Source organism: Eufriesea mexicana, unplaced genomic scaffold (genome assembly GCF_001483705.2).
Source record: "Eufriesea mexicana isolate 0111107269 unplaced genomic scaffold, ASM148370v2 scaffold2977, whole genome shotgun sequence".
NCBI lineage: Eukaryota > Metazoa > Arthropoda > Insecta > Hymenoptera > Apidae > Eufriesea > Eufriesea mexicana.
The window spans coordinates 455,111-468,152 of record NW_016911052.1 but is presented as its reverse complement, the minus strand read 5'-3'; the positions used below and the strand labels follow the sequence as shown (position 1 = coordinate 468,152).

Sequence of the window (13,042 nt, the reverse complement as noted above, 5' to 3'; positions counted from 1 at the left end):
GCCACGTGCCATACTATATAAATAGCTTTAAAGAAGAAGCTTGGTTGAATCTTTTGGGTATAATTAACCCGTCAAGTGTTCACTGAAATAACCAATCACGAGAAAGTTCCTTCCTTTTATGATTCAGAATATTTAAAACTGTTATAAATAATATAAGAACATACGTGTTACATGCATAATTTAATTCTTCCTCTATTTTTAGTTGCTCCTTGCATAACACATTTTCATCCTAGATCTTCCAAACTAATCGAACTAACTGCATCCAGATTTTTCCGCAGATACTGAAGACATACAGTTGCTTCTGGGAAGCTGAATATTAACTTCCAATTAGATAGCATACCTGTTTAACACAGCAAACATTTATTTCGAGAAGTTTGAGCGAAACTTTAGGTGCTCATCTTACCAGATTTCTATCAATTGATTCGTCCAGACTAAACGCTTCACGCCAAATTAAATTTACGATCTCGCCATGTGCGATAAAAGTCGCTGTAACTAGAAATTGATGGAATCTAATTTACCATAATCCCGATCAGAATTTCACACGAGTCCTCTGCTCGATCCACAAAAGTAAGATTTCCAGACGATACCGAAAAGGGTTCGGATTATATTTTCTAACCCGTATCTGTCTATTTCTTTTTACGGTCAATCTCTCATCCACGTATAGCCGAACAGTCCATTAATTATTTCCCATCTACCTGTTCCAGGGGGAGCATCTCGGAAGCCATGCCGGCTGACGAGTTCGCTGGAAATCGACACAGAAGCAAACCAAGGCTGCAACCACCTTAACGAACCGCTATTCTCCCTGGCAAGGTCATTGGGCAGACCGGATCTAATCATGCTCATGCCGACCACGCTTCCTGTGCTCTCATTCCTCTTTCTTAACGACGTGGAGCAGAAAATCGAATGCTAAAAATTCGAAATCGTGTGGATTAAAAAAATTCGCGAACATCAGAAAAAAAGAAAGAAAAAAGAGAAGGGAAAAGAAAGAAATAAACAACCAACCGGTCATTTTTGAAAGAGGAAACGAATGGCTAGGAAAAGGAATACCTGGATAAGCCGGATTGAATTGCCTCCTAATGATACTTTTCTCGGTATCCTTGCTCTTTAAAGGCGTAAACGAACTCTGGAAGGTGGAGACGAGTCCCATTGGACAGTCCAAGGAAGAACCTGTATACTCAGTGTAATTATTCATGTACCGATGCTGCTTCCGATGCGTTCCTCCTGAAGAACGCGGGTCTCGGTTTTTGCGGGTTGTTGATGGAAGTTGAAGTGGTGAACGCATTAACGATGTAGGCAGGATGTCGAAGAAATAGGCGGAAAGAATGTTTATAAATATCTAATTGAATACACCCTAAGAACTTAATCGGAGGACCATAATAAGGCAAATATTGGAACCAAGTACCTATTTAAATATAACGTTTTTCTACTTACGACTTAGTAAGAGGAATCGAGTAAAATAGTACTCGTCGAAGTAGAAAATAAAATAATCATGCCTTCGCAGACGATGGTCCCTATTCTCGTGCCTCAACACGAAGAGTTTCAGCTAAAGAACTGACCCAAGGGGTAAGCAGAGAGGTGGCTATGTAGGCTCCTTAGTAAATGTCGCCATGGTGGAGCTGGCGTGTAGCAACTCCCTAAGCCCAGGAACCTAATCCTGTGTCGAAAGATTCGCGAAAAAGGAAATTCAAGAAACAAACAAGAAATTCGCGAAGGAGATCCAAGGGTATTTAACGATCGCTAATTTAAGAAGAAAAATTCTTCAAAAAAGAAGACCCGAACGTCGGAAGCGTCCCCGGAAACGAGTCCGTGTAGCATCATGTAGAGGAGCCGGAAGAGGCGCAATCTTCCTACCAGCAATCCAGCGTGGAGTAATGCTCAAGCATATCCTGACGGGGCAACCGTCGTCAGCGGGCTCCAGGCACCAGCACAATGACTACCAGGCGAATTCGGGCTCGTTGCACGGCGGCCACCATCATCACCATCATTCCAATCATCAGCAGGATCAACAACACCACCATTACAACCAAAGCAGCAACGTTCGTGGAACAGGGAGCCAAGGACGGGGAGTTGACGTTTATGACTCGGTGGTCCACCAGAGGGCCAACGCGTATCAGGCCGCTACGACGCCATCATCGACTCATAGACACCCTCTAAATCATTCTCAGTTGAGTGTGAATAATCTTTCCCAGAGATTGAATCACTCGCACGCTCTTAACTTGTCCACGTTATCCACGTCGAAGCATTCGGTGAACAGCGTCAGTCCTGTCGGTGGTGGGAACAATAATAACAATAATAATAACGTGTCGACGACTTTGGGGCATACGGTGGTGTCCCAGGCGCCGTTGCATCAAGACAGTAGACCCAAAGCGAATGGAGGCTTCGATATTTCGAGACTGTCCAGGTTACCCAGTCAGACAACTCCCTCACCTGCACCTGGTTTCCAGGGTACGACTACTGGGGGACAGTTAACGGGAGCCGGTTCCACGGCATTTCCGTTGAATGCTTCCTGGTCTTCGTCCCTGTCGAGGAATCACAAGGACCATGAGGCCGGAGCGAAAGAGACGTTAACCAGTTTGGGTTTGTTGTGTCTAGTGTCGTTGTTGTTGGCGCTACTCTCGTTGATCTTCTTGCTGAAGATTTCACCATTAACGGTGACGCCGAGTAGCCTGATCAGCCCAGAGGAATACAGGATCGTGTACGAAGTGACGTTGGCGCTGTGCGCCCTTGCCCTCTCTCTCAATCTCTGTTGTCTTCTCGTTTGCGCTATACAGTTCCTCTTCACCGTGAAGCTCGTCAAGACTTCATATCAAGGACACTGGTGAGTAGCGATATTGTTTATTCTTGCGAGGTACACGCGTCACGTACTTGTATCGTTGCATTGCTTCAAATTGAAAAATTCAATGTAGGTACTCTTATCTGTTAATGAAAAATGTCTGTGTTTTAATACATGGCTGTTCTTTCATTTGGTGTATTAATATAAAGTCGCCAGTGTTGATATTTATTTCATTGTAATTTATGAAAACTAATACGATATTAAATCATATTGTCAAATGCTCAAAATATTTAAAAGGCATATATGGAGTAAGATTGTTAAGACAGTATGGTGAAAAAATCAGTACAATGCTTTCAAATTACCTCTGTGATTTAGAGAGATTTCTCCATTCAGTCTTCGTTACAGTAATGTAAGCAGCGGGGACGAGGCTTCTTCCCCCACTCCCTTTCATTCTGATGGACCACACGCTTGCCACTGCTGCGCAGAATGATGCGCAGCCGGTGTGAACAACTCCCGCGAAAATTCCTGTCATAAATACGTACAAGAATCGACACGTCTATCATATTATCTCTTTCGTGCTCACCTGAATGTTTTATTTAATCGTTAACAGATGTACCAATGCATCATTTGTTGTGCTAAACGCATAATGTACCTGACTGTCATCGGTCTTTGATCAAAGGATATTACGACACACTGTTGCGTCATCGACGTTCAATTGCGTTAAATCATCACAACCGAATAAGCTGACACAAAGTAAATACGTTAAAATACAAATGCTATGGTTTAGTACACCGTACAATATAAGTTAAATCAGAGTACTAAATCGCTTTTTTGCAATTTTAGCATTAGCTTCGCGAAAGCGAGCAAAAAACATAACCTTATTCGCCAGAAGGAATCGTGTGCCACAATCCAGACATTTACCAGTAGCTCGAGAAAAAATAGAGGAAGAATACGTAGGATTTGCGGTCGAACGACGATTACCATTAATTTCTATAATCTCGCGTCCCTAGCGACATTCTCAATCAAGATTATCCTTGTGCCGGAATATGAGTTCCCATTCGTTCATGCGTGGCCTATCCATGTGCGTCTGGAACAAATGCGGTGTCCTGTATCCCGTGCGATATATCAGAGGCCTGTCTAGTGTTTCTTCTCACGCGGCCTGAAGGACGAAACGCAAAAATTCATGTCCTGTAGTCGACGTGTACACGTTCATCGACCGCATGTCCCGTTTTTACAGATCACACACGCATCTGTAGTCATAATACAATGTGTAATACGTACATTTCCTGACGTGAACCTTGTAGATTGAAATTATGCCTTCGCTTTTTCCTCGAATATTATACATAAATGTAGAGAAAATTTTCTATAAAACCTTATAAGCGACTAATGATATTTCCATAATTAATTGACTTTCATGTTTTTCATTTTTTATTATTGGAGATATTACGCCGTCACATTGAAGTATGAAACATATTTAAAATAGGATATATTAGAAATTTTTGGCTTGAATTTTCTATGAATATTGGTATATTAAGTGTTTAAGTAATACTAAAATGTAATCCTCTTTTAACTGTTAAGAGACTGATGAACAATTTTCAATGTTACTTCCTTAACTTTTCATTCAGTTGCACCAATCTTCTAAATGTCACGTCTCTGTATTTACCAGGATAACTTGTAAATTCTTCTATAACTTTTATCCTCCTATTTCACTTATTACGATTATTTAAATAACATTACATGAAAAATCAAATAAGTAGAAGAATTAGAAACTTTCGATTATCTGCGTGAATTTTTATTGAATAAATATAATGTAAAGCCATAACCCTGCAATTTGATAACAGTACAGGGTGTTTCAGAGAGGTTATGTCTGTTACGCATGCGTCTGCGTGTGTGTATTATGCATTTTTCTCTTTTTGCCAGTCTACCCACCTTTGCTTAATAATTTTCCCAGCAAACTCGGTACATATACTTGCAAAAATGATCGAATACACACAGTTGAAGGCACAAAGGGAATATAGATATGCTCGTCTTTCGAGACACGCAACTCGAAAGAGAAAATAAAGCTCGTTAAAGACGATACATGCTACCGAGATGCGATCTGGGGTTCTGTTCCGAGGTTCCCTTATCGGTGGTCAATCGGTTTTTTTCGTTACCGACCGAGACAAAGTAAGCATCGCCGACTCTAATTACCAGTGAATGGAAAGGCGCGTTAAGTTATGCAGATTGGCCGAAATCGTCGGCCGAATCACTGTGATTACTCTCGACGGACACGGTGTTTTGAGTTTTCTCTCCGGTTGTTTAATTCTGCTCTTTTTGTTTATTCTTTTTTCCCACTGCCGGTCCTTTATCGCGTGGCAGGTTGATTCGCGTGGGAAAGTGATATACTCTTTGGCAGATGGAAAGATCTTTGTTTCTTAAAGTGTTTGAGATGCTGTTTGATTGGTACATAGAAGTTTCTTGCAAGTGTTGCCGTGTGACCATGTCTTTCTCGTGAATGTTACCATGTGACTAGGTTTTGTTGCAAATAGTACCGTGTAATGAAGTTCTCTGGTGAATATTATCGCATAACCAGGTTTTGTTCGAATCTCGTCTGCTTTTATCCATACATACATATAGTCCATGATTGCCTCTGTGATGGAAAAGTGTATGCGCTTTTATACAAAAAAAAAAAATACGTAAATTGAAAAGCTAAAATAAAAAGTTTGCAAATGAATCGTAAAATGAAACTTTTATGGTTGCAGTGAATGAAATGAATGGGAGGATAACATGCTTACCACAAATTGTATATAAAACTGTAGAGTAGTGGGGCCTGCCCAGATGATCTTACGCTCCTATCTGCTTGGACATGCGCAGAGGTAGCTTCATTTTTACTTTGATTATACCACTAATAATGGAACATTCTGTACATAGTCAGCAGAAATTGAAAGGACCAAGTGACGAAAATAATGGACACGAGGAATGTATCAATGAGAGAGGTAGAATAATGATTTCTACTTATAGGAGGTTATGTACAACATTTTTAAACATGATCATCATTTCGATTTCATGGCATAAAAATCATATCTGTACTGTTCTTTTTAATATCGAATATTAAATTACATTATGAGTTTTTAAAAGTGCTTGTTATTTCAGGAAGAACGTTGTTCCGTGATTTAAGAAAATTTTAAAAATATTGAAAATTACAAAATTTGGACGATAGTATATCTTATACTTTAAAAAAATTTCAGAAAATACTAAAAATACTATAACACTGTGCAAATATTTTAAGTTAATTTATTTGAGGTATTTATTTGCGTTGCTTGTCTGGTTGGCAGATCATTGGAAAAAGATTTGTTGAAGCTGTTCAAAACGTTCATGAAATGGGCATTGTAATGTATGCAACTACAAGGAGGACTCGTAACATTTGTTTTAAAAACAAGTAACACAGAAGAAGAGAGTAATGAAGGTTGGGCACGAGCAAAATTAACTGTCGATCTTCAAAGAAGTCGTGCACTACGATTTCAGATAATCAAATTAGCATAGAATGAGTTTTGTGAACGGGGAGAGAATTCTTTGCTTGGATATGTATTCAGATTAAAGATTGGTACAGTTAGAAATACTTTTTAACAATATATTTTGATGTATATATATGGTGTCCCAAAATTCACGCAAGATTTGAATTTTGCGCCATTTGTGCTATAAAGTGTTGTCAACAAAAAAGAAAGACAGCATGACAGCTGACAGTTCAGGGTTATAAAAAATGGAAGCTATTGCTCATTGTTGAGCAATATTTATAATTTTGAATTAAAAACCTGTGTTTTCTTCTTCTTCGTGAATTTTGGAATACCCAATATATTTTTATTGTAACAAAAATGATGACACGTTATATTTTTATTAATTTCGTAGACTTTATAGAAGAAAAGTAAGCTTTTTAATTTTCAGTAGAAAATTTTGTTGGAAAAAGAAATAGATAATACGTTACATAAAATATGAATTATACAGAAAGATTGCTATTAAATATATAAGAATTGTGACATATATACATATATGTATCTTCTTCTGAAGTGGATTTCAGTTATCACGAATATTCGAGTAGTGTTGAAACGATTTTTCTTTCGGTTCCCTCGTTATCACCAATGTAATAGACAGGCCTGCTTTATCTCTTTTTCATATCGTGGGATACAGTTTGCATTGCTCCGGTACATTTTCATTTTCGCTGCCTATCTAGCGATCGTAACGCTTTTGAGGAAAAAATCGTAATAATTGTATAATAATGATAACATAGTACAATGATAAATTAAATAATTAAAAAAGTACTACTTAAAACTACTTTAAAAAATTCCCAAGACTTTACATCACCAACTTAACCTCAACAACTAGTTTTACAAATACACAATACTGCCTACTAACGATATGTAAAAAGCAATATTTCATTTTGTCCAAATTTTCTATACTTCTTAATATACTTTCTTCAGTATACAAATTTTACTTTATAACCATATTTGCTTATTTAGTCTTTTATGTTATGTTGCACCTAACGACCATGTTCTCTATGGAAACATTAACATATCAATATCTAATTATAAACATTGATAACATAAACACCGATCAAAGTAGATTCGTTCGCCAAACAAGCATTTGGGGCTGAGAATTTCCAGGTCACCGGGTCCCAATTGTAAATTTCCAGCGATTCGCCGAGGTATTGGTTAACCGAGAATACAAAGAGAAGGGGACAATTTACGTTGGAATCATTGCTTCGATTAACCGCATCTGCCAGTATAAGAATATCCGTTAGGGAATGACGAAACTGTACCTTTTTATGTGGTCGGCTATCCTCTTTTCCTTCTTTTTCGAGTAATGAGCCTAACCAAGGATACCGATAACTCGCGGACTATCGACCGAACCGTGACGCCTTTATTTTTAAAGCGACGTTATCATCGTATAACGTTTACAGTTGCCTACAAAATGCTGCCGCAGTATATACCATCGCATTGTGCCCAGAAGCAACGCTGGAGAACTATTAAAATTGCAGTGCTACTGTATGCCTTTCCTACCTTTCTTCTTTCTTTCCTTTTTGTACGTCGGCTTCTTTCTTGGTTCGCTCTCGGATAATTCAAAATTTTGCTGTACCCGTGAACTGAAACGTGTTTTTGCATAAAGAAGAATGCATAAATATTTTGTAACGTAAAATTGAAAAATTAACCTAGCCCTAATCTAATCTAACCTAACCCAATGATTAAGATTATTTATAAATAGAGTATTTAGAAATAAACAATCTTACCTTAGATTTATCAAAAGTATTAATAATTTCAGCTTCAATTTCGGAATTTAATAGGCGAAATACCTGAAATTTGATAATATATTCTCAAATAATCAAGTATGTCAACAATTTCCTCGCTGTTCTAAAGTTATTTGCTCAGTCAATAATCTGTACCATCAGAGTCAACTACCAAGGAAAGACTAAAATCAAGAGGGCTCTCGGTCAGCATCTCTTTGTGCACACCAGTATCTAGCCTTAGTCGAAGATCGTTCAGCTGAAGATAACTGCGAAGTCTGCGAAGTGGCATTGTTAGTGGAGGAAAGGAGCCTTGGGGTGTGCAGACGTGCTCCGAAAGAAGCACGAGCTTTAATGGTGGGTCCCAGTAGTAGACAGCCGTTCCTCTTCGCTGGCTCATTGTCACTCGAAGCCCCGGTGCTCGTCGCTCTCTCACAACGCTACCAAGTCTGAGACTAGAGGGCGAAAAAAACCAAGATACGACAGGGATTCAATGGCGACACCGACGGTGACGACGAAGACGATGCGACGACGGCGATCGCAGAGACGCAAGAAGAATGAAAGACAAGCGGTGCTGCTAAGTGCCGGCTCATTACTTAAATGGTCCGTGATAAGGGATCTCTGACGCGAATACGCTGAACAGCAGACTTGTCGAATAGAGCCACTTTGAGTAGAGTGACTGCTGCCTCGCAAAATTTCCCTCCCCTGGCACTAGGTGGCACGTTTCTGTACAAATCACGCTGCATTCTTCGCGATCTTACGTTTAAATCAGTTCCAATTATCTGATTTGTACCTATTGCAAAAATGGACGGTGGAAGATTGCTTGGATAGATTGTTGCTTGAATGTTGGAGGGCGAAGGTGTGTATTATTCAATGATGGTTGAGAAGCGAGATGAGTCGAAGAGGTTAGGTTAGAGGAAAAAGCAGGAGCGTAAAAGAATGGAAAAATTGGGTAAACCGGAAGAATAGGATTGTTGAGATGGTTTCAAATGTTTTAGCGGTCTTGTAGGTTGAATTTTAACAATTATGTCGCAGTACAAACAAATTACACAGTTATGCATTTAAACAGCGAAAATTTATTTGTTTATTAATTTTTTTATGGAGGATATATACTTTTGATTAGACAATGCAAAATATATGAAAACATATGACAATGGAAAGAAAAGAAACCACGAATATTTTCTCCTCAATGATTATTTGATAACCAAACAACATATATATCTCAAAATAATTTATCACGAGTATCATATACATACGGATATATTTAAAGCAACAATATTGATAAAACTACTCTTGATTCCAGTATTGATTATTATAAAAGCATTTTTAAAATTGTTCCTACTCTTGTGCGAAAAGTTCAATAATCGAACGTAAGATGACGTGTCAAATTGGCGGTCGAATCGATGGCTGATTCGTTAAAAACCGCCTCTAGTGTTCCTAACCCAAAATACTGGTGTAACGTAGCTTCAAGTGATCCGTGACTCCCAGCGATTCGATCTGTCATTGAAAAAGCCCATCGGTCGCGAAACTCTTATTCGTTTTTCATCGACGGCCCGGTTTAACGTTACACGCGTGTCTGGTTTCTGTTCACGAGCGGTTCTTCGTGCGTCAGAGCGGCCAAGCATACGCGTGCGCCCGTTCGTCTTCTCTCAAGAGAAAGAGAGAAGAGTCTCTCGCGGCTATTGGCATTCCACGCCTTCGAATCCGGCGTCTGGAATTTTTTTCCCCGATACGAGGCACCGGGGAAAGGAAATAAATTTGGCGAGCCACGACTGCGCCTTAATTTTCGAACAAGGAGAGAGAAAGATAGAGAAAGAAGGAAGGATTCACGTGTCTCTGGATGCTCCTAATTTATTTTTCGTTTAATTCCCGATTATCGACCAATAACTTTCGTATTTCCAACTGATGATAAATTGGTCAGTGGACAAAAGAATTCTAGTGGAATTTACGTGATTTTTTTAAATAAGTTGGACGAATTATTTGACGCGATTTGGAAAGGTGAGAAGTTGTCATTCTTTTAAAGGAGGATTATCATATGCAAATTGTCTACTAGTAATTTTTCAGCTAAAGTTTATATTGTTTTTGAAGCAGAAGTAAATTGAATAAGAATCAATTTTGAAATAGGTTTAATCTTATTGTTGTGCATAATTCTACAGCAAAAATGTCATTTAGAAACTTTATTTTTGTTCGATTTGGGATACATTATTATTCTCAATTTTATATTTGAACTAAACTGTTTACAAATTTTATTTGTGACATAAGTAATTGATTAAATTTAATTAAAGGCAATATAACTTTATTGCAGATGTACAAAACATTTCGTGACGTGTGATATCATACAAACATAACTTGATCATCGTCAAAATTATTGATTTTGCGACGTGCAAAGTTAATATGACAGGTATCTGGGAATTTTCATATTACTAGGCTAAGTATTCTGAAATTATCTCGTAAACATAAATCAAAATAGAGAAAAATTATTTAAAAAATTACTTTTAAAAAATTAATCATTTATATATATAATAAAATATTTAAATTAACTTTCATAATGTAGAAAATTTTACAGGAATTTATATAATCTCATCTACATATATACAATAAATGAAAGGACTGAAAGGTAAATTTTAAAAAGTCTGTCAAAAAGAATTCATGTCTTAATCACCTAATTTTGCATATTAATTTTCCATGTAACAGTATTTTAATTTCGTTCCAGCATAAATATAAGCTTAATTAACCACTGGGTGCTACAAGCAAGAAATCCTTGAAATGTATTTTGCGTTATGAATCGTCTCTGAGATATAAAAGACTTCTTTTACGAGAGATCAACACCTCGTGAAGTCAAATTTTATTTATAACACAGTCTACAATTTTGATTTATTTGTTCAACTGAAACGAGTCCTGTCACGGTTTAGAGCGGGATTTGCGTCGCAGATAATGTATAGGAATATTCATAAGAATCCAATTTTAATGATTTAATAGGAATTTATTTTTGTAATATTCTTAAGTGTTCCTACAAGGAATAAAGTTACCTTTTAATTTTTATTTATTTTTCACATATTATTCTTATTGATTATTAGGTAATTGGATTATCCTTTAATACTTTCCTGTACCTTTCACACATTAATTATCGTAATTATGTTATATTTTAATAATTTTATAATTTTAGAAGCATTCAAAAAGTCATATTTTATGATATATTTGTATATTACAACAATAACATAGTTATTATCTAGTGACTAAAATTCTGAAATATCAAATAAATTTTACTGCAAATAAATCTATATAATACAAATTTGTATTAGTTTAAACAGAAACGTAATTTTCTTCGAATAAAAGTAAAAATTGAAAGAGATAAAATTCCAGTGAAGGCAAATATGAATATACCCTAAATTTTGTATCATTCATGTATTTATATTTCTTCCATGAGAACGAAACTAAATTTGCTAATTACACTAATGAAGGGACAATATCGCAAGAAGTATGCTACGTTGCGCAGTATTCTGCGCATTGCCTGGACTTTACATAGAATCTCCGCTACGGTACATGTATATTAGGGGAAATGAATTCAGATACATGTGCATGTAGTTCCCTCTATCGATAAAACAGTAACTTTACGAGCGATCCATATTTCGATCTAACCTGCCAATGTGACTGGCTGATACAACGTACTGTATAACTATCAGGAGTGAAAAATTAACCTAACTCGACCCTTCGGCAAAAGGATGAGCAAGTGTCAGGAAACGATCCTGGAACACTCGTAAAAGCGCACAATGGCTCGGTCGCAGTAACCTAGGAAGAGGAACAGGTGCAACTCGGCCGTAACGGTTGTGTCGTGGACCCTTTTAAACGACCCGTGGCCACCCTTCAGTTTTGGTATCATTAAACCTTCCCTTCCTTCTTCCTGGCTTATTAAGAACTGAAGAAAATTCCAGAGGTTATTCAGTCTTACCAGCTGCCACTTTTTTTCTTCGTTGAGTTAGCCCGATGCATTTTAGAGAACATAAGCGTGTGGTGGTTTTGTAGATATACAACTAAAAGAAAGTATACTTAAGAAAATAACATTAACTCAAGTAGGGTAAATCGATAAGAGGATAAAATTTTGTTAAGTACCTTTTAAGAAAAGAATTAGTGTAATACTTCCAATATTCCTAATATAGAAAAAGTTAGGTACAAATATGTTATGTTATGTTATGTTGCAATGAAGTTTATGTTATTATTTGTTTATCTTAATTAGTAATTCAATTTTTAATTAGAGTATATTTCACATATACGTATAATTTTAATTTACATTTGTCATTGTATTTTAGATAATATTATTAAATATCAATAAGAGTTATTATTGCGCGAATACTTCCCTTTGCCGTTATTTGTAAGTATGTAATATCATTTAAACTTTAGTAACCTGCTTTTTTAGTGAAGCCGAATTGCTGTTGAGTGGTATGTAAGTTTCATTTTCTTCACGCGAAGTATCGACGCTATTCTTCCTGTACCTGTGTTCATATATCATAAAGTTCGGCCTACACGTATCCACATATGTAATACAACAGATAATTGGGCTTCAGCTGTAAATCTTTCGTTTGCAGTATAGCGCGAATCTAATTCTTCTTCTCCTTGTATAGTCCATGAAATCTTTTTGCTGTCTGCAAGTATAATACATATAGTAATGCATAATTACATATAGATGTCACTTACATAACTTTCATATCTTTTTTTCCAATTCGTTGCAACAAAGATTTCAAATATTTTAAAATATGTTTCTTGCTTTAGCTTTCTCTTATTTTTCCTTTTGCCTATCTTACCATGCTAATTCATCAACTAACTTCACGTTAGTAATAAAAGCGCCATATGCAAGAATATCGACGCGTCTAACCTCGATCAGTTTTCACTAGAATTTCACCAGAATAGCATTTAAAGGACGAATATAACTTTCTAAATTTCCTCGATCTTCAACTTGATTTCCCAGTCTCGTTTGCAATGACATGATTGCTGCAGCTGTTACGAAGAGCATCGGAAGA

General features: G+C 36.9%; 1 protein-coding gene and 1 long non-coding RNA gene across 2 annotated transcripts in view; both read left to right on the top strand.

Moving 5' to 3' along the window:
- Positions 1-1,861: 1,861 nt before the first annotated feature.
- Positions 1,862-13,042, top strand: part of LOC108550820 (uncharacterized) — a 20,298-nt gene continuing 9,117 nt past the window's right edge. Inside the window, exon 1 of the mRNA XM_017904694.1 lies at positions 1,862-2,818. Coding sequence (XP_017760183.1) covers positions 1,872-2,818 — 947 coding nt within the window. The 5' untranslated portion in view covers positions 1,862-1,871. The remainder of the gene's footprint in view (positions 2,819-13,042) is intronic.
- Positions 5,383-6,309, top strand: LOC108550822 (uncharacterized). The gene is made up of 3 exons (XR_001890444.1): positions 5,383-5,417; positions 5,515-5,748; positions 6,088-6,309. It is a non-coding gene; the product is annotated as an uncharacterized LOC108550822 (long non-coding RNA).